The following is an 18743-nucleotide window of genomic DNA, read 5'->3' as shown; positions in this document are numbered from 1 at the left end:
TTGATTATCAGTCCCAGGATCTTCATCGTTTCCTCTCCTATTTTCCAGCACCTCCCTTCCACTCTAAGTTCTAGTATCTCTCTCTCTCTCACATTTGTTAGCACCTCCCTTCCACTCTAAGTTCTACTATCTCTCTCTCTCACATTTGTTTTGGTGACATGGGATATATTTATAAAAATAGATGAATTTTGATTCATCGTAACATGGTTTAAAAAAGTATTGTACTTGCAATTTCTATGGAGATTATCTTCACAATTTGTACATTATGTTTTAACATTCAAACCGTAGCTATGAATTCATGCTGGAAATAAAAGAAGATTAATAGGATTACAAAAGATATATCTCTCAAGAGTGGGTCATGATACGTTGATCTAAATTTTGAAAGCTGGATATATCACTCAAGAGCAGACTCTAAATTAAGGTTTCATTGATAAAACTTTGATGGTAACTGACTCTGATGGTAACTGATGGTAACGGAATCTCAGAATCGATAAAAATAGCAGTAGCGATGAGATTGGAATAAACCTTGAAGTAAACAAGAAGTACAACAAAACAACATAAGCTGCTATCGCAAACCAAAATAAACTTTTTTTTTTTTCACCACCACAGTAATATTTACCAGAACAGATCCTCAAGTTACCGAGAAATAGGCAATTTTTTTTTTTTCAAAAATAAAAATAAAAAAAATTTGGCACACAACAATCTGGTACAGGATGCACCTACCTAAGCTTAAACACCGCAGTGCTCAGTCTATTACAACACCAAAATCTACACAATAACTGTACACAAATAAGATCAGCAAACAGAAAAGGTTTGGCAAAGCAACTCTGAGAATCACCTCCCCTGATTATTAACATTGATCTCCATTAGCTTTTCAATAGGCTGCCGGCATATTGGGCATTTATCTGACTGCAATCTGAAAGCCTTTGCACATTCGCTGCACAAACACTGAACCAAAAAAATAGAGCAATATTTAGACGACAAAGGTAATCCTGGGAACCAAGCTTTCCTCAAATAAATAAATAAAATAAAATAAAAAATAAAGAAAGAAAGAAAAAGACAACATGCAAGTCAAAGATGGATGTTGTTTGCATCAAGCGCAAATGGTAAATTAATTGCAAGTAGGAGATTATGTAACCCCTTAACCATTAGATTTAAAACTGGAAGCTCAAATCCCAATTTCACCCCAAAATGCCAGAAAACAGTACAATACAACAACTTGGAACTATAAGAATGGAATCAATGGTAAAAAAGGAATGCCTTTGTTGGCTCAAATGAGCCTTACTACAGTTGCAAAATAAATAAATAATCACACCAAAATACGAGAGAAAAATACATGGTGGAATTGTATAACACTGATACTGGACCAAAAATGGCACTGCACACCGATCATCTGAACCATAATTTGAAATTTTGTTTTCTTGACTTTGCAACCAACTGAAGGGTTCACAGCTGCTGACACACAAGTGTTCAACTGGTTTTCATGAAAAATTATTAAGTTAACCTAATCATCAACAACAGTAACAAGTTCTCCTTGCTACAACCCTCGCACCTAACAAGTGGCAGGCACAAGAAGATCAAGTTGATGTCACAAATGCAAATTCTTTTGTAGATGACACAAAGAAATGTCTAGTCTTATAACCCAGCAAGATATCCAAGTGAATATAACCCGGCAAGATATCCAAGTCAATATGACATGAAATTGAAATAGTGAAGTTTTAAGTAAATCTCAATGTCAAGGTTAACTCATAAGATAAAAGTTTGCAATTACATAGTCAAAAGCACCATACTTCCTAGGTCATGTTTGGTTCTCGAGTAAAATTATTCCGGATTAAATTGCTCACTCCGAGCTAAGATGGATTAAAATAATCATGTTTAGTTGGAGCTTGGTGGAGTAAGCTCATGAATAGAGAAAATTGCAATATGATATTACACTAACTGTGGGACCCACAGATTGAGTAAGCGTATAACCTAGAGAGGTGGAGTATCTTACTCCAGATTAACTCAAATGTTACTCCATCTTACTCTTTCAAATTTACTCCTCACTTGGCTCCTTAAAGGTAGATTAGAGAGTTTAATGCACCACTTACTCCACAACCAAACATGACCTAAAGATTATACCAGTACAACCTCTATGTATACCGGAACAAGAGCCAACTGTTATTGTGATGATACCAAGGCTGTTATTGCGATGATACCAAGGCTATGATTTTTTTGTTACGCTAAGAACCCAGTGCTCAACTATTCTTGAACTATTATGCTAGATCCTGATGGTTAACCATAACTTTAAATCCAATAAAATCTAAATCAAACACCACCAGATCAAACAAACTAATTAAAAAAGAAAAGAATGCAAACACAATGTTGGTACACAATACCAGCACCGAAACTGAAACTGTTGAACTAAACATAGAATCATATGTACTCACCATATGCCGGCAAGGTAAGACAGCAATATTTCTCAGCTCTGACAAGCAAATAACGCAATCCTTCCCCGAGTCATCATCCTCTACATTTTTTACCTCCGGTTCAGGTGAGCTAAGCCCAAAAATCTCTTGCAACTCATACCTTATCTCATCAATCCATAAAATTTGCTTCACTACCTTGACCACAAATGCCCCTTCATTACTCCTCTCGATAACAGCTAGAGTGATCTGTGCATGCGTAGATGCTTTTTGGGGCTGTTCGGGTTGAATCATCGATGTTGGGGTTGCATTGGCATAAATTACCATTGGGAACACACCTTCATCTGATGGTTTAGAGAGTTCATCAATAGAGAAGAAACCCAAATCAATACCTGACCTGGGTGGCTGAATGAACCTTTGTGCGGTGCCCTTCTGGAAAGGTACACTTGTAGAGGTGCCTATCCCGGGAATTACAGGAGAGAAGCTGCAATTGGGTCCTTCCTTTGCAAAGTAATATATTGTGACACTGCTCCAAGATAGAAAGATTTAACATGGTATTAAATGTCCGAGATTACAAAAAAAGTAGACATGAGACATCAATCCAAAATTGTAATTTGGCCCCTAGAGCTTATCATACACAGGCTATCTCTCAGAGATAACTCCCTCGAGTTGACCTCAGATGAGTAAAATTTATGAGAAACCAATACCAATCAATCACAATGATAATTTCAGTAAGCCGTCACAGAGAAAAAGAAATGGTTATTTGCAAATTGGACTACATAGATTGCTGATTTTTACTTAAAAAATCAGAAGGGACAGTATTTGGGATAAAATGAGATGAATTCAGCCCAATTTAATTAGTCAAACATAACAAAATCTGAACCAAATTTTAACTAGTTGGACCACACATAGGCAAAATCCAATCGAAACATCAACCTACCTCCCATCGACAGTAGCATCAAAGACAAACGAGACAAGGTGCTGATCGGGGTTTTGTTCATCTGGCACCAGCTTGATTGTGTGCTTGTGCAGATTGACGTCATTCTTAATTTTCTTCGTGCTCTCGCGCTCCACAAAAGGCGGTGGCACCACCACGGGGGCCACAGGTGGTGGCGCCGTAGGGGCCCAGTAGGCCGGAGGCGGGGCGTAATAAGGGGTGTAAGGAGGCCGCCCCGAATATGGGCTGTAGTAGCGCTGCTGCTGATTTGGATTCGGGTACGCGCATGGCTGCTGATGGTACGACCCGTTGTAGTAAGGTTGTTGAGGGGGCGGATAGGAGGTGGAGGCGACCTGAGGCAGCGGAATCTGCGGGGGTAGAGCCTGTGGAGGCCTCGCTAGAGGTCGTGTTGTAGTCGCCGGAGGAGGCGGAGGTGGCTGAGTCTGGTGGTAATCGTCTCTTCTCCGGCGAGGGCCGCTCGTGCTTGGAGATTGTCCCATGAGTTAAGCGGCTCTCTGTTTTTCCTGTTTTTTTTTTTGGGTAACCTTGCTTTCTAATTTATATTCCTCTTTGGAAGTTTCTTTCTTTGTTCTCTTTTGTTCTTTGTCGATATTGTCTATTTTTCGTCCTTTCCTTTTTCTGAAATGGAGCGTGCGTGGTGCGACTTTGACTATTTCGTAAAGAGGTTAAGAAAGCGTTTTGACTGGAAGCCTCGACTCCTCAGACGCTGGTACGCAGTAACGCGGTCGATTAAAAGACTGAGCTGGTAAGACTTTTATAAAATAAAATGATCGCACCTGAAATTGCGGTTCATCACATGGGCCGAGTAAATAAATGGAAATCATCTTCGGTTGGGCTGATTTGCTTTGACTTTCATGTTACTCTTAATCTGGTATGATAAGATCAGGCTATCTTTAGACACTGATCAATACGAGGACGTTATTTAAATGAACGCATATTTGAGGTGAAGTTCTAGATTTGTGCAGGATTCTAAGCGCAGTCTTTACTTCCAAATTCTAGAAAACCAAAAACAAAGCGAAGAGAAGTTGCAAATTTCTAGAAAACCAACAATAAAGCGAAGAGAAGATACCGAGATTATATTTAGAGCAGTGAAAGGATGATCGAAGCAGCTGTGATTTTTGTCCTAATTTTCCTCGTAACTACTAAAGTCGTAAATTGGTGAATGAACTAGATTTGACCGCTTCTAATCAAAGCTCAGTGAACAATTTATGAGTTATGACCAACTATAACAAAAATAAATCCCGTAAAGCAGAAGAAGCAAGAGCATCTCATAAAAGGAATATATGTTTTGGCTTCAGCCAGTTTTCTCTCTTCACTCTTTTTACAAAAGATTACAGACTAAATATATGCATCACTTCTACAACGAGCACAAGAAACAAAAAACAAGGGGAAGAACAACAAAAGAGGAAACCAAAATAACTATATTCATCAATCTTCTGAAAGCCTAGCTCTTTCTACGTTTCAGGGAAGGCATAGGAGTCAAACCCCATGATACTCTCTCTCCAATAGGAAAATCAGTGTTTGCATCAAGAGATGCACTTTGATCTGTTCCTCCAGAAGTAGTAGTCTTAATCATGTCTTCATCGGTGTCAGTGCTTAGACTCAAAGAAACATCCTGGGCTTCATTCACTCGTTCAACAGGTTCATCTGTGGCTGGGTCCCTATTTCCGTCGCCTTCATCAATGCAAAACCCACCACCACTATATAAATATGCATTTGGGGAGGCCTCGGATGAATTTACCACTCTCTCAGTATCCTCAACTTGCACTGTTTCGGTGTGATCGATGTCAGCATAACTGGGGTTTTCATCAATTGCTCCATCATCAACATCAGTAGCTTCGGACTGATTAGTTGTGTGATTGTCAGGGTTTCTGGCTTCAATATCATCTTCAGTGTACTTTACTTGGTTCCGCTGCCTCTTTGACTGGATCATTAACACAAAATACAAAAAAAAAAAAAAAAATTACAACAATATCAGCATAAGGTAGAAGTTTGTTCACATTGTCAGTAGTCATGGGCCACTGCATCAATTATGAATAATGTACCTATTTGTTTGGCATATAGTTGGTTTCTAAAATGACATAAAATTCTAAATTGACAAAAAAGAAATGTGAAACCAAACATGATATCCAGAAATCAAACAAACAAAAGAACTTATCAGAAAGTAATAGGCACTGAATAGAACCTTACCCTACGCAATTTTGATATTTCTCGAGTTGCAACATCTTGTGGTTCATCTTTATCTGAACCTTCTTCACCAGAGGTATCTGGATCAGACTTTTCTAGATGAACAGCTGCACTTTTCCTTCTTTTTTCTCTTCCTTTTTGACTAATACTGCTACCTTTCTTCCTTGTTCCCCTACCAACTGATGATTCTCCTTTGTCTAGATTCTTCTCTTGCACAGGACCATCTGAATCCAGAAAAGCACTTCCCTTCTTTTTCCCAGTAATACCCTTAATTGCCTTCTTTATCCTTTGGCTTCGAATTTTAGCAAATCTCTCATTGAATGTATAAAATGCCTCAAGCCGTAGCTGAGTCTGCACAGGAAAATACAGTAAGCATCACTCACAGTTTTCCACTAAAATGGAGAAGGCTATAAATCCAATCCACTTTATGAAGCTAATGCGAATTGGACCCCTACACTCTTCAAGTAGAATCCAACACTCAAACCAGCTAGTGAACAGGCTATTCACAGCACCAACTTGACTTAAAAAATAAAGTTCTTATGGAAGCACTTACCTCATGTTTGTTGTACTCCTTCAAAACCGGTACAAGAAGTTCATCAGCTTTCTGCTTATCCCAACCCAATCTCTCCCAACACAACCTGTGCAAGTTTAGAAGGAAATGAGAATTGCCTTCCAATTTAAAGCTGGGCAAATGCATTTTTAAGCAACTCACTTGCGAAGTAAATTCAAATCTGGTTTGCCCCATGAAAACGTCTCCGTTGAGTTGTCAACTTGCGGTGAATAATATGCTTCTACAACTGCCTGACTTGGAAATGAAGAAGGTATATGCCAGTTTTTGCTTATGTTTCTCTGTGATTTGCAAAACCATTAGCTAACAAGCTACATATAAATTTAAGCAAAGGTTCTTTAACTTGGTACCTACATGCTTATCCATAAAAATCTCTTTTATGTCGTCACTGTTGGTAGTTGGTGGTTCCCCATTTTTAACTTCAGCCTTTGATGATTTCTTCTTCAAACCAAGGTTAAAATTTTCCAGTATACCTGGATCGGGTGATTCAACCCAATCTCTAAATTTCTTTAGGCCATCTTCCTCAGGAAACGCATGTACAACCTCAATGGCATTGACAATTCCAATTCCACTGCAGAAATGTTATGAAAAAAATGATCATTAAAAGTTTAAAACCAACTAGCTAATTAAAAGAAAATGAAAATAACAAGATATTTTGAAATTCATACCATTTGCAAGACCATAGTTATTGTAATGATTACTTAATATTTATAAGACAACAATTTTTAGAATCTTCAAGTTCCCAATAATTTCTTTTGGCTACACACTAAGATTAATACAGCTCTGACAAACTTTAATAATCAAGAGGTAATTATGTAACAAGGATACCTGACTCCTTCAGTGTAGTCACTTCCAAGAAGCATGGCCATGCGAATTAAGTTCTCTCTATTTAACCCGAGTTCACTTTCAATGTCCTAATACATGAAACTAAATTATGAACACAGCCCAAATTCATTTCAACTTTTCATAAGAGCTTATGCAACATTATTTCACAGTTTAAGAAGTAAACTACAAGGAAGTGAGAATGGACCTTCATGAAGTAAGTTTCAACATATTTTCTATCATCAAATATGTTTTTATAGACACTTCGAGCCCCAAATAAGAAAACATCAGAGTCATCTGTCACCACACCATCAACCAAATTGTTCATCTCCATGAACGCACACTGTGCCTCCGCTTCCGTCGGTGCAATTATATATGGCAAACCAAACATCTGAAGCAACTCCTACAAGACATCAAAATAAAACTGAGACAGAGCTCTTTCAAAAACTTGCTCAGTCTCCTTAGGTCGCAAGGGCAGAATTCTGATTATTTGGGATTCGAATATTAATATTAGAGTAAAATGGTAAATAAAGTTCGATAAAGTATGATATAACTTAGGTGCAGAACACAACCTGGCATTCGGCAAACATCTCGCTGCTGACAGCTTCAGCATGGCTCTCTAGCTTTCTCCTCTCATGTCCAAGTTCTGCCTGTTCTTGTCTTAGAAGAGATATTTCTTCTTGTAAATTGGCATCAGAAATGGTATTAAGGTCATCCATGAGATTTTCATCTGCTGCATCCACCATGGTTGGATTTGATACACCTGCATGACCATCTATAGCCATGCCAGACACTAGATTGATCTCTGCATTCTCCTTGACAATATTATTGTTGCCATTTAAACCCACAAATGACTGATTCAAATCAGAAGTCCTGTTAAATTCATGTACTCCTCTGTCAGATGTAGAAGCCAGATCAGAGGAAGCAACTGGACCTTGAGAACTTTTATCAAATTGATTTGAATCAAAACTTACTCCTATCTCAGATATAGGACCCAGATCAGAGGAAGCAATCGGACCTTTCATATTACCAAGTTCATCAGCCTGTTGTTGTTTCAAAAATTCAGGACTTACTTCATTTGATCTGGGACCCACAGCCCACCCTTGAAGTTTCTCGATGTTTGGTTCAGATAACTTCCAGTCGACAGAGAAATCAGAAACATTAGGTGTGCCCTCCACTATAATTTCTTCATTATAACGTTCTTCACTATAAGTGCCACCTCTACTTTCTACAGGACCAATATCAGTATCAATACAAATCTGGCCAGGTGTTACAGCATCTGTACTTGCTGCCATTTCAGTAGAGGATTTCTCTCTACCCAAATCCTCTAAACTTCTCGCTATTGCTTCCTGCATAAGGGTATCCTGTTCTTCATGTAGACTTATTGTAGCATTAATGGGACTATGGCAAGTGCCTTCTTCCCAATCCACCTCTTCTTTGTCACTGTCTTTTTCTTCTGGCATATTACTGCCAATTTTATCGTCACATTTACCAACTCTTGGTTCTCTAACAACACTTTCCTCCAGACTTCTCCTTATTGCTTCTTGCACAAGGGCCTCCTCTTCTATAGCTCCTTTTGATACCTTAGCCGATTCAGATCGGCTATTAGAAACAGTTGCATGCATTTCACTAGCACCATCCTCCCAGTCCACATCATCTCTTTCAGAGCTATTATCTATCCATACAATATCATTCTCCTTTTTACCATCTCTTTCCTTTCCAACTGCACCAGTCTCTCCAACAATACCATCCTCCCATATGCCCTCAGAGTCATCTGAAACCACTGGTTCTTTATTGGGTGAAACTCCAGCAGCTATATGCAAAAATATGTCATCAATTGAATCCTTCTCTTCTGGATCTTCTAAAAAAGAGATCTCCAACGCCTCATTTCTAGATAAAGAAATATCAGTTGTTAGATCACTTGCTTCTACTGAAGGGGTATCTTCCATGGCTGAAGAATCTTCTCCCATATTACCCTCCTGTTCATACTCTTTAATAAAGTCTAAATTTCTCTGTATGTCACGAGTCATACGAATACCCAACCCTCTCGATCGACTTACCCTAACACGCCCTCTTTCGTCTTTATATGTCTCAATCTCGGAACCAAAATTGCTTTCAAGCTCTTTGATCGGAGCAACTGTAGCAGTACTAGATGTAGTTGCAGCAGTTAATATACTGGGGTCTACAGGTGTGTACTTTTTCACTATGTTACTGTCTGCATTTCCATTACTCCCTACTTGCTTTGCTAGCACCCTGCACCGGCCAAAAAAGAAAATAATTACCTCAATAATTAATAATAAAATGAAAAAAAGTTGAAAAAATGATGCTTACTGTTTATCGCCAGTGAATGAAGATGAAAAAATAAATTCTCTATTGGTTTCTGAAGCGATTCTTGATGTTTGCACACCTCCTAAACCCTTGCCAGAAGCACATTTATGCACTTCGTCTATTTCACGTCTAAAAGCGACGGTTTTGAGATAAGATTGGATTTGTAGCTCCGAAAACTTTGCAGGAGACTGCAAATTTAGAGCATAACTAAATTTGTTCAGCAATTTGCACTTTAATAATAAACAATTGTCAATAAGCAAATACTGTTAAACTTACCTTCTTAATTTTCTGGTATTTCTGTCTGTTCTCAGCCATCATTCGTTCTCTCATCTACATAAGGATTATTAAAAAAGTGAAAATGTTACTTCTACATTAAGAAAGATTGACTAAACTAGAACATAATTATAAACACACAAGTTATATCTACCTGGACAAGAAGATCCAATTGCATAGATGGAGGAAGAGAAGCTAAAACTGCAGGATCGATATTATCTTTTGTTAAGGGCTGCAAAAATTTCTAATTAGTTTAATGCATTCTAGTTTCAGATATCTTATATGACATATGACAAAAGGAAAATCCATAGTAGCTCTAAAATATTATCATGTGTTTGCATTAAACTCCACTTCTAACAAATTCTTCATGTGAGTTCTCATATAAATTAAGCTGTGAAGTTCTTCAATTGTATAGTTAGATGTTAACCAAATGTCACTTTCAATCATCACAAAAGACAACAAAACTCACAAGAATCATTTCTTCCTCCTCATCATCTTCCATCTCTTCCTCAAAAGCAGCACTTGTTGATGCCCCCCCAGCCACGTCCATCTCTTCCTCAGCAGCAAGGGATGCAGCTAACCTTTTTTATAAATTTACAACATGAAGCAAGAAACTATATACCAAAATTTACAAAAATTATCAAGAACAAATTGCAAATTTTATTCTTAGTTACCAATCAAAGCTGGTACATACACTGTCATGTCATATGGGCTGCCTCACAACTAAATACACTTTTGTTTGCTAATGTTTTCCTATTTTATTGACTTTAACTTTGCTTCTTTTTTCCCAGCTATTCAATTATCTTGGGATAAATAATTTTCTACTGAAGTCTACTAGTTACTTGTCAGGTTCATTTGGAGTGCATATACAGGATCGCAATCCTTGAGAATAACTACCATTGAGAAAGAACTTACAGCTCATCCAATTTTTCATGGTCTGCAGGACTTGCGCTCTCAACCTTCTTACCCTTAAAATCTTCCTTCCTCTCACTACTCTTCTTCAATTCTGCTGCCAATTCCTCAAGCTTCCTTACCTTGAGCTGCCTCCATTTCACACAAATGCAATAAGCTTAGAACTAGCTAAAAATCCGATACCTATCCTCAAAACATGCAGAAACTTACATGAGAAAGAAGGAGCTTCTCAGCAGTCTTGCGAATCTTTGCACGAGCGGCGTCCCGATGGCGGCGCCGGGAGGCCAATGTGCGGCGCTTGAGTGCGGGAGTGGCACCGTCAAAAACAAACACAGGTTTGGTGCGCAAGAATAGGAGCTTGCATATGCGCCTGAAGAACCCAAGCAGGTGAGCATTGCGCACCATCTCCCCCTTCTCATCCCGCATCGCCTTCATGAATTGCACCATCCATATGCTCGCATCTGCCTCGTCAAAATTTATCACAACAGACATCAATTAGGTTTTCAAAACATGTACTTTAATGAACGAACAGAATATCGGCTTTTGAGTTTTGATATCATATATAATTGCAAAGAATAGTCAGACGACAACTCGCTTTTGTGATTCTTAGGCAAAAACAAAATTTTAATTTCATGGCCAGTCAAATGAAATGAAATATTAACTTGATTGATTCTCTATTTTCTCCATTCTCTCTATCACTTCTATCTATGCTTCTTAAATCAACCCTACTGAGTTCCCAACCAAATCTAATCCTTGAAAAAACAATATAATTTAGAAATAGAGAAAGAGAGGGAGGGGGAGGAGGATCGGACCGATAGCGAGCCTTTTCCCGGCGAGGGTCTCGACAGAGACGCGGCGGCCGACCGGAGCTAGCAGTTCCCAAAGACCATGTACACCCATGGCTAATGCTAGTGATAAAGCTAAAGCTAGTATTCAGTCCAATTTGATTAGGCGCAATATTATACCCTTTTTTTTTTGTTTCTTTTCATTCGCCGGAGATTTCGTTGCCAGTTGCGAGGGAGCAAAGAGGCATCGAGTCGAGAGGTGGTCCACTGGTCTCTCCCTTCCCGCGGGACATTTTTTTAATGACTAAAATGGGTAGTCAAACTACTAAGCTAATGTGGGCTTTATGGGCCAGATATCTGACGGGCTGCTAACCCAGGCAGGGGTAGATTAATCCTCACCATTTTTAAGGGTGCCATACATTTTTCTTTGCGGGTAAACCAAATCATCAAATGAGGGCCTGTTCGGTGAGATTTAATATGTGCTATTAACATGTGTTATTTATTGGGCCTGATAATTGTGCCTCCACTTTCATTCCTCCATTATTGCTCTAATTTTATTTGTCCAATCTCGTCCACATTTCTCATTATAAGAAATTTTTGAATTTAAAACCACGAACGTCTTTTACGCAATTTTATCTTTCAAATGAGATCCATGATGACACATTTTCGAGCTCGTCGTCACACAAGTATTTATACCTCGTCATTTAAGTATTTATACCTAATATTTTCTACATATGACACTGCTTACATTTAAAAGTATTAATATCAAGTATTACGAGTATTTATACCTATGCACTGAAGTATTTATACCTATGTGGTCAACTATTTTTATTAGAGAAAGGTTGACGCAATGACGATTGGGGAAGGTTGATGCGGTGATGCGGGGTCCACAATTAGGGATAAATACTTACAAGTGTAGGTATAAATACTTGCACGATGAGGTATAAATACTTATGTGACAATGAGCCTGGAAGTATGTCATCATGGATCTCATTTGAAAGATAAAATTGCGTAGAGTACGTTCGTGGTTTTAGATTCGCAAAATTCATTATAGATCGTGAGAAATGTGGATGACATTGAAAAAAGAAAAAGAAAAAAACTCACTTCTAAAAACGTGTATGATTCTTCTCCCCCATGTAGTTTGAGTGATCCCCCATATAGTCATATCAAGTTAGATATGCAAGTATTAATATCTTAGTTTACAAGTATTAATTTATTATCTTACAAGTATTTATACCAGGGTTCTAAATAGCTAACTATAGCGGCGCTATAGCTTTTCCGGACCGTAAACGCTAAACTATGAGATAAAATTGCGCTAACTCAGCTACGACCGCTATAGCTATAATAGCTGACCGCTATTACCGTTATATGAGACCCGCTATAGCTACCGCTATGCTACATGGTTTTTTTTTTACAATTTATATGGACTTCTGTACTTCTATTCTTATTTCGAATGCTACATGGTCTTCTACGATAAATACTAAACCAAACTATATGCTTCTATTTTTATTTGTGATTTATACTATCATTCTATATCGAGAAATATTTTTATAGTATTCATTTGCAAAATTATTATCGTTCGTTTCAATTGAAAGCTGATTTTGATTATTATTATAATTATAAAATGTTTAAATATGTATATTGACTTCATTTACCTTATAAAATTAATTGCTTTTTGTCTATTATAATATGTAATACCATGAAGTATAAACTATTAAATAATGTTACTTTTTAGATTTTTTTTCCTTCTTATTTGCGTAATTGATAAAAAATATAGACTTAAATTAGTTGTCATTTAGTTATTACATCAATTCTCTAATATTGATTATGTTGATAATTAGTAAAAATATATAATATAAAGTTTGAAAAGGGAAAATCGCTATGTGTGATAGCTTCCGCTATTCGCAATAGCTTTTTTTTTTTGGTCTCCCCGCTATGCCGCTATAATCGCTATTTAGAACCTTGATTTATACCTATGAATTTAATTAAACTTGAAATACTACAGTGTTTTGAATAAATTTAATTAAACTAGTTAGTTAAGTTAGTTTATAGAAGTTAAAATCTATTTAAGAGATGGGGGGATGGAAGTGGAATGTTTCATATAATTATTCATTTATCTGACCGGGCTATGACTATTAATGAAGCAAGTTTGAACGAGTTGGGGTATGTTTGTGTTAGATTTATTAAGTTAATGAGCGAATCAATTTGAATTGAGAAGATAATATCGAATTGACTCGTAACTTGTTAAGACTTAAGACTAATTAATATTTAAATTTTAAACAATTTAAATTTTTTAAAGGCGAAAGTTCTAAATAATACATAATAAAAAGCAACTTTAACTAAAAATAAAAACACTAAATCTTTGAATTTAACATAATTTAACAGTCAAACAATACATGCCAACCAACCAAGTTTAGCACTTCTTATTCCGTGTTTTATCTTTTTGTTATTTGTTGGCTTAAAAGTACCAGTAAAATGAGAAAGCAAGAGTATCCAAAGAATGTGAATATGTGATTGACAAATCACATTCACATGCAACAAGCACAATCCGGTTAGACCAAATGGCAATTAATCTGAATTACAAAATGTCACATGCAAATATATATCGTCATTTAAGATTAAGGTAGGTAGGCTTGACCAAATGGTTATTCCGCAGCTGTCATCCCAACCAGATTCCAACCATTAGAGCTAGATCTAGTGTGGGAAAAATGGCACGGCGGAGCCGGCTCCGTCACGGAATGACACGGTAACGGTACGGAACGGCACGGCACGTGTTACTGTTCCGTGCCGTGACCACTTCTTGACATTTTGGTCACGGCACATAATCACGCGGGTCATGGCACGGCACGCAAGTCACGTGTAATTAGGACCGTTAGGTCTTTAATCAAATGGTGAATCTTAAAGAAACTAATTTAAATTATGAAAAAATAGTTAAACGTGAAAAACGTGACTAGTTACGTTTGGACACGACACGTGAATAGTCACGGCGTGACTCGCGTGCCGTGACCACCCTTTGACATTTTGGTCACGGCATAGCACAGATCATTGTTCACTTGGTCACAGCTCGGCATGGCACGAGACCAAAGTCATGACGTGTTTGTCACGGCACGGCACAACACGTTTTTTCCACTAGCTAGATCCTAAGTTAGACCGTTTGATCTGCATCGGATGATCCAAATCATTGGGAATATTCCGATAATTTCTATATAGCTAGACAGTAGCCAAGCCTACGGTCCTACGGTCTGATTTTTGGACTATTCAAGCTATTTGCTTTTGGTGTAAGTCGACGGTACATTCCACAATTTAAAAAGCAACACTTTTAATATAACACAAGGTTCTAGTTTGTCTTTATTATTGTTATAATCATTCTTCTGAATAGTTAGTTATAGTGATTTTGGACCTAAAAACTAAGCTACGGAGTAAAATTGAGCTAATCGAGCTACGGCCACTATAGTGGTAATAACGATCAGCTATGTTACATGGACTTATTATTATTATTTTGCAATTTAAATGGGTTTTAAAGTTCATACTGAAATTAAATTACATGGGTTTTTTCTTAAATTTTTTTTAAGAAGTTATATCATTAAATTTGAACATTGTGCGTCGGGCTATATCAATTAAATTATTTGTATCATGCATTGTGCGTTGGATTCTCCAGAAATTAAAGCAAAATCTAGTCCTTGAGATAATATTAGAACTTCTTAATCAATTTGGTGTTTTTTTTTCTATGATACTTTAGATAATATTTATTATTAATAGAAATATAAAATATAATATTTGAAAAGAAAAGAAAAACGCTATGTACGATAGTTTTTGCTATAGCTACGCTATTCGCTAATTTTTTTTTTTGTCTCCCCGCTATGCCACTATAAACGCTATTTAGAACCTTAGTTATAATGCATCAATTTTAAATAATCTGACGAGGAACTCAATTTACAGCAACCAAGCAATGTGATTAAATTCTGAATAAATTACATAGGCTTTTTACATGGCTTTATGTGCAAAAAAACTATGTTTCTGAGCCGTCTCTTCACCTCAAAACTCATCCTTTTTTTCTTCTCTTTCTGAAACTTCTAAGTTAGAATGAGTCATAATTTCTAACAGGAGTAGCCGGTAGAGAACCTCCCGGCGTTTTAAGAACCAAAGGGATAAGAGATTGTACGACATCAGTCATGAGCGGCCGATAATCGGCTTCAGCTTGCACACAGACGGCAGCAATTGCAGCAACCTGTCCAATGATTATATAATGAATCAACTTCAAGTCCATTTTCATTGTTTTTGTGTTTGCATAAATTCTGTCAAAAAGAAAATTGCGTTCATATTTCAGTGTACTGTTAACAAACCTGAATAAGATCTTTCTTTGAAAATTGGCCCTTCAGTACTGGATCAACCATTTCCTCAACCTTTTCACGGTTCGTGAGACGCGGAAGTGCCTGTAATACACCAAAGCAATTTTAATTATATAGTTCCCAGAACAGAGGAAATCCCAAATGATCAATATCGGTTTAAAAGATATTACGGAAATCTTTTTTGAGCCATTTTCATAATTCCAAATATCATTAATTTTTTTGCTGTGTTCTACAGTTTGATACCAATTTCACACGCATGCCTGGCAAACCCTTGAATTATGAAAATCACATGGCCTTAATCTTAGCCTGTAGAAATTTGGGTTTAATTGGGACCATGAATTCCAATTGGACCAGACAGCCAGAGTAAGAGAAGAGTACAATTTGTTTCAAATTTTGGGTCCACAAAAATTGCTACATTGTATACAGAAGAGTACAGTTTTTTCTTTTTGTTCAGTTCCATTTGCTACATAGAACTTTTTTTATGGAGGGTTCCTAGACATAAATTACTGTTACATGTGTACTTGCCTGAGTGAATAACTCAGAATAAAATATATTATTTGGAAGCATTTTGTTCTTTCCTGTTTATTTAATTAGTCTTACTGATTGAAGTTTGCCCTTAATTAATTCTACTAGTAAGAACAAAACATGTCAGATGAAATTAACCTATTTAATTAACATTGTACAAGTGAGTGTTAGCAACTAATACTAAAAGGAATGGATGTGCAAAACATTATATAGGACTTAATTAATTAAGGAGTTTACCCATGATACAAGGACATGCTCTCCTGAAGGCCTTTTGGAGTCAACTGGTACCCGACCTGTCAGAAGCTCCAGAAGTACCATACCATAGCTATAAACATCAGATTTGGTAGTCAACTTACCCGTCGAGGCGTACCTACATCATGATATTCCTAATAAGAAAGTGTTGAATATAAAAAATGAGGGGAAATATTGTGGAAAGAACAGGTTCTCACTCGGGTGCGAGATATCCAGTGGTACCAAGAACTCGAGTTAAGACCTGACCATTAAGCTTATCAGACCCAACTTTAGCCATGCCAAAATCTGATACTTTGGCACGGAAATTGTGATCCAATAGCACGTTACTAGGTTTGAAATCTCTATGAATTATGGATGGTGAAGAATGCTCATGAAGAAACTCGAGTGCCCGAGCGCAATCTAAGGCTATCCTGAGCCGGGTCCACCAGTCAAGGGGTTGATACACTTCGCCATATTGTGGAATTTGATGGAGATGCTGTTGTAGGTTGCCGTTTGGCATGAACTCAAACACAAGGAGGCGGTGGTGCTGATCGGCACAATAGCCGAGTAATCCTACTAGTTGGGGAGAGTGCATTTCACTCAAGAGATCGACCTGATTGACATAAATTAAAAAAAAAATGTGTTGGTTACAAAAAGTCAAAGATAATTGCATATTTTAGTTTTTGCCAGTAATATTTTAACCATCTAGAAATTATGTACTGTGAACTAATTATCAGAGCACATGATACTGTTAGAAGAAACATGGCGTGATATTTTTGTTAAAATAGAATGAAAACAAGTTGTGCATTAAAAAAAATTCATAATTATTTTCCATGCTTTTGTTAACTATTATACATTTATAGAATGAGAAGAATTTCCTTGACCATGGACCATATATAGCTGCCAATTATTCAATTTTACCCAGCCTGAAATTACACATTTGAATTATCAATATCTTTTCTCTCTAACCATTTTTTGTTATACACATACCTCAATTTATCAAAGAGAGAAATGCAAGCAAACATAAAATTAAATTTAAACAAAAGTATGTGTTTTTACCTCTAATCTAAATTCTCTCTCCCCCTGCTTCCCATCCCTATGCAACTTCTTGATTGCGGCCACGGTACCATCATTAAGTGTTCCTCGAAAGACGATACCAAACCCTCCATTGCCGATCACATTGCTCGTGCTAAAACCATCTGTGGCCAACTCGAGCTCCTTATACGTAAAAACCTGCGCGCCTCTGTTTCTCGCTTGAAGTGAGAACCCCAATTTCCCACCATATATGCAACTCCTTACATCTACATCATGATAAAAGAAAGGTACCAATATAATTATTTAACACAATTTGTTCAGAGCTAGAGATTTGTTAATGTTTATAATTAACATTTATTACCGGGACTGTATACGGTGCTGGAGGTGACATCACTGCCGCATTTGGAGAGCCCTTTAGTGCCAAAGCTAACTTCTCCAAATCTGTCATGTAGACTTTTGTTGCTTATTTCTATGTCGTTCCTCGGTTTCTCTCGACAGTACACCAAGAGACAAGCAATGAAGATGAGCAATAGGAGTGCTATAACAGCCGGGGCTATAATTAGCATTGGATTGGAGGCGATAAAGCTGCCTCCGGTATCGGGAGGCGCGTAGCTTTGGTGGAGGAGCAGGGGAGGTGGAGACAAGAAATTAACTGCCATTTGTTTTCTGATTAGACTTGTAGTGGCGCTACCAAAGATGGTTCTGATTCTGTTTTGAAGAGGAGGCAGTAGAGGTGGCCTATTATATCACTACCCTTTGTATAAAACAATAATTGTGGACCCATCCCTCATAATTTATTTTAGGGGGAATTTCACGTATACCCCTCAAAAACTTCAAAATTACATATTTTTTTCCCCTCTAAAGTTTAAAATTACATATTTCCCCTCTAAACTTCAAATACTCAGAAATTTACCCATTTTATTGTCTTTTTATATTAAAACTCATTCTAAATTTATAAAATACTCATTTTACCCTTTTATTAAAAGCATATAAAGCCCATCAAACTCAAAATTGAATCTGAACATTTTTTTTACCATCCAAACTGCTTTTAAATATGCGTGCGCAAGATCAGCACGAACCTTGATGCGAACACGCACGTATATTGATGTGACATGCACATATCTTAATGCGATGTGCACCAATCAATATTGCTTTAAGATCCGTGCATGCTAGATCAACACGAAATTGAAGCACTATGCACATATCTTAATGCGATGTATACGGATCAAACGGTAGAGGAACTTTTTAGATTTAAATTTGAGTTTGATGAGCTTTATATGCTTTTAATAAAGGGTAAAATGGATATTTTAAGATTTTAGAATGAGTTTTAATATAAAATACAATAAAATGGATAAATTTGTGAGT

At 37.0% G+C, this 18743-nt stretch overlaps 3 protein-coding genes across 6 annotated transcripts; all 3 read right to left on the bottom strand.

The window, feature by feature from the left end:
* Nucleotides 1-566: 566 nt before the first annotated feature.
* LOC144573041 (putative E3 ubiquitin-protein ligase LUL4) lies at nucleotides 567-3993 on the bottom strand. The gene is made up of 3 exons (XM_078322723.1): nucleotides 3346-3993; nucleotides 2430-2931; nucleotides 567-948 (listed from the first exon to the last, which is right to left on the bottom strand). Exons 1-3 carry the CDS (start codon nucleotides 3840-3842, stop codon nucleotides 835-837), a joined length of 1113 nt encoding a protein of 370 aa, XP_078178849.1. The 5' UTR covers nucleotides 3843-3993; the 3' UTR covers nucleotides 567-834.
* A 614-nt stretch (nucleotides 3994-4607) lies between these two features.
* UVH3 (5'-3' exonuclease family protein) lies at nucleotides 4608-11521 on the bottom strand. Of its 4 annotated transcripts, none has more exons than XM_078322719.1 (15): nucleotides 11266-11521; nucleotides 10664-10914; nucleotides 10457-10581; nucleotides 10011-10122; nucleotides 9696-9773; nucleotides 9545-9598; nucleotides 9272-9456; nucleotides 7513-9193; nucleotides 7149-7343; nucleotides 6947-7032; nucleotides 6473-6689; nucleotides 6263-6399; nucleotides 6104-6188; nucleotides 5554-5901; nucleotides 4608-5287 (listed from the first exon to the last, which is right to left on the bottom strand). In XM_078322719.1, the coding sequence occupies exons 1-15, from the start codon at nucleotides 11351-11353 to the stop codon at nucleotides 4808-4810; spliced, it is 4122 nt and encodes a 1373-aa protein (XP_078178845.1). In that variant the 5' UTR covers nucleotides 11354-11521; the 3' UTR covers nucleotides 4608-4807. The 4 variants fall into 4 exon arrangements, with proteins under 4 accessions (XP_078178845.1, XP_078178846.1, XP_078178848.1 ...); XM_078322720.1 differs by having other exon boundaries at nucleotides 10011-10117; XM_078322722.1 differs by lacking the exon at nucleotides 11266-11521 and having other exon boundaries at nucleotides 10457-10585; nucleotides 10664-10849.
* Nucleotides 11522-15180: 3659 nt separating this feature from the next.
* On the bottom strand, nucleotides 15181-18087 carry LOC144573039 (putative serine/threonine-protein kinase PBL7). Its single transcript, XM_078322718.1, has 6 exons — nucleotides 17740-18087; nucleotides 17403-17644; nucleotides 16562-16956; nucleotides 16350-16482; nucleotides 15582-15671; nucleotides 15181-15466 (listed from the first exon to the last, which is right to left on the bottom strand). Exons 1-6 carry the CDS (start codon nucleotides 18035-18037, stop codon nucleotides 15317-15319), a joined length of 1308 nt encoding a protein of 435 aa, XP_078178844.1. The 5' UTR covers nucleotides 18038-18087; the 3' UTR covers nucleotides 15181-15316.
* Nucleotides 18088-18743: the final 656 nt, after the last annotated feature.

This window comes from Carex rostrata, chromosome 21 (genome assembly GCF_964058835.1).
Source record: "Carex rostrata chromosome 21, lpCarRost1.2, whole genome shotgun sequence".
In the NCBI taxonomy this organism is placed as follows: domain Eukaryota; kingdom Viridiplantae; phylum Streptophyta; class Magnoliopsida; order Poales; family Cyperaceae; genus Carex; species Carex rostrata.
Note: the sequence above shows the minus strand (reverse complement) of the source record. Positions and strands in the feature narration are given on the sequence as shown.

What these genes read in the sequence shown, in the direction of transcription:
- LOC144573041 (XM_078322723.1), bottom strand. Translation starts at nt 3,842, where the DNA reads ATGGGACAATCTCCAAGCACGAGCGGCCCTCGCCGGAGAAGAGACGAT. An exon ending in GATGCTACTGTCGATGGGAG is followed by an intron (nt 2,932 to 3,345) that starts GTAGGTTGATGT and finishes ATCTTGGAGCAG; the next exon opens with TGTCACAATATATTACTTTG. An exon ending in TCTTACCTTGCCGGCATATG is followed by an intron (nt 949 to 2,429) that starts GTGAGTACATAT and finishes TTTTTGGTTCAG; the next exon opens with TGTTTGTGCAGCGAATGTGC.
- LOC144573039 (XM_078322718.1), bottom strand. Translation starts at nt 18,037, where the DNA reads ATGGCAGTTAATTTCTTGTCTCCACCTCCCCTGCTCCTCCACCAAAGC. An exon ending in AGAGAGAATTTAGATTAGAG is followed by an intron (nt 16,957 to 17,402) that starts GTAAAAACACAT and finishes TATGTCAATCAG; the next exon opens with GTCGATCTCTTGAGTGAAAT. An exon ending in CAAAGAAAGATCTTATTCAG is followed by an intron (nt 15,467 to 15,581) that starts GTTTGTTAACAG and finishes ATCATTGGACAG; the next exon opens with GTTGCTGCAATTGCTGCCGT.
- UVH3 (XM_078322719.1), bottom strand. Translation starts at nt 11,353, where the DNA reads ATGGGTGTACATGGTCTTTGGGAACTGCTAGCTCCGGTCGGCCGCCGC. An exon ending in AATTGGATCTTCTTGTCCAG is followed by an intron (nt 9,599 to 9,695) that starts GTAGATATAACT and finishes ATCCTTATGTAG; the next exon opens with ATGAGAGAACGAATGATGGC. An exon ending in GACTACACTGAAGGAGTCAG is followed by an intron (nt 6,690 to 6,946) that starts GTATCCTTGTTA and finishes ACATTTCTGCAG; the next exon opens with TGGAATTGGAATTGTCAATG.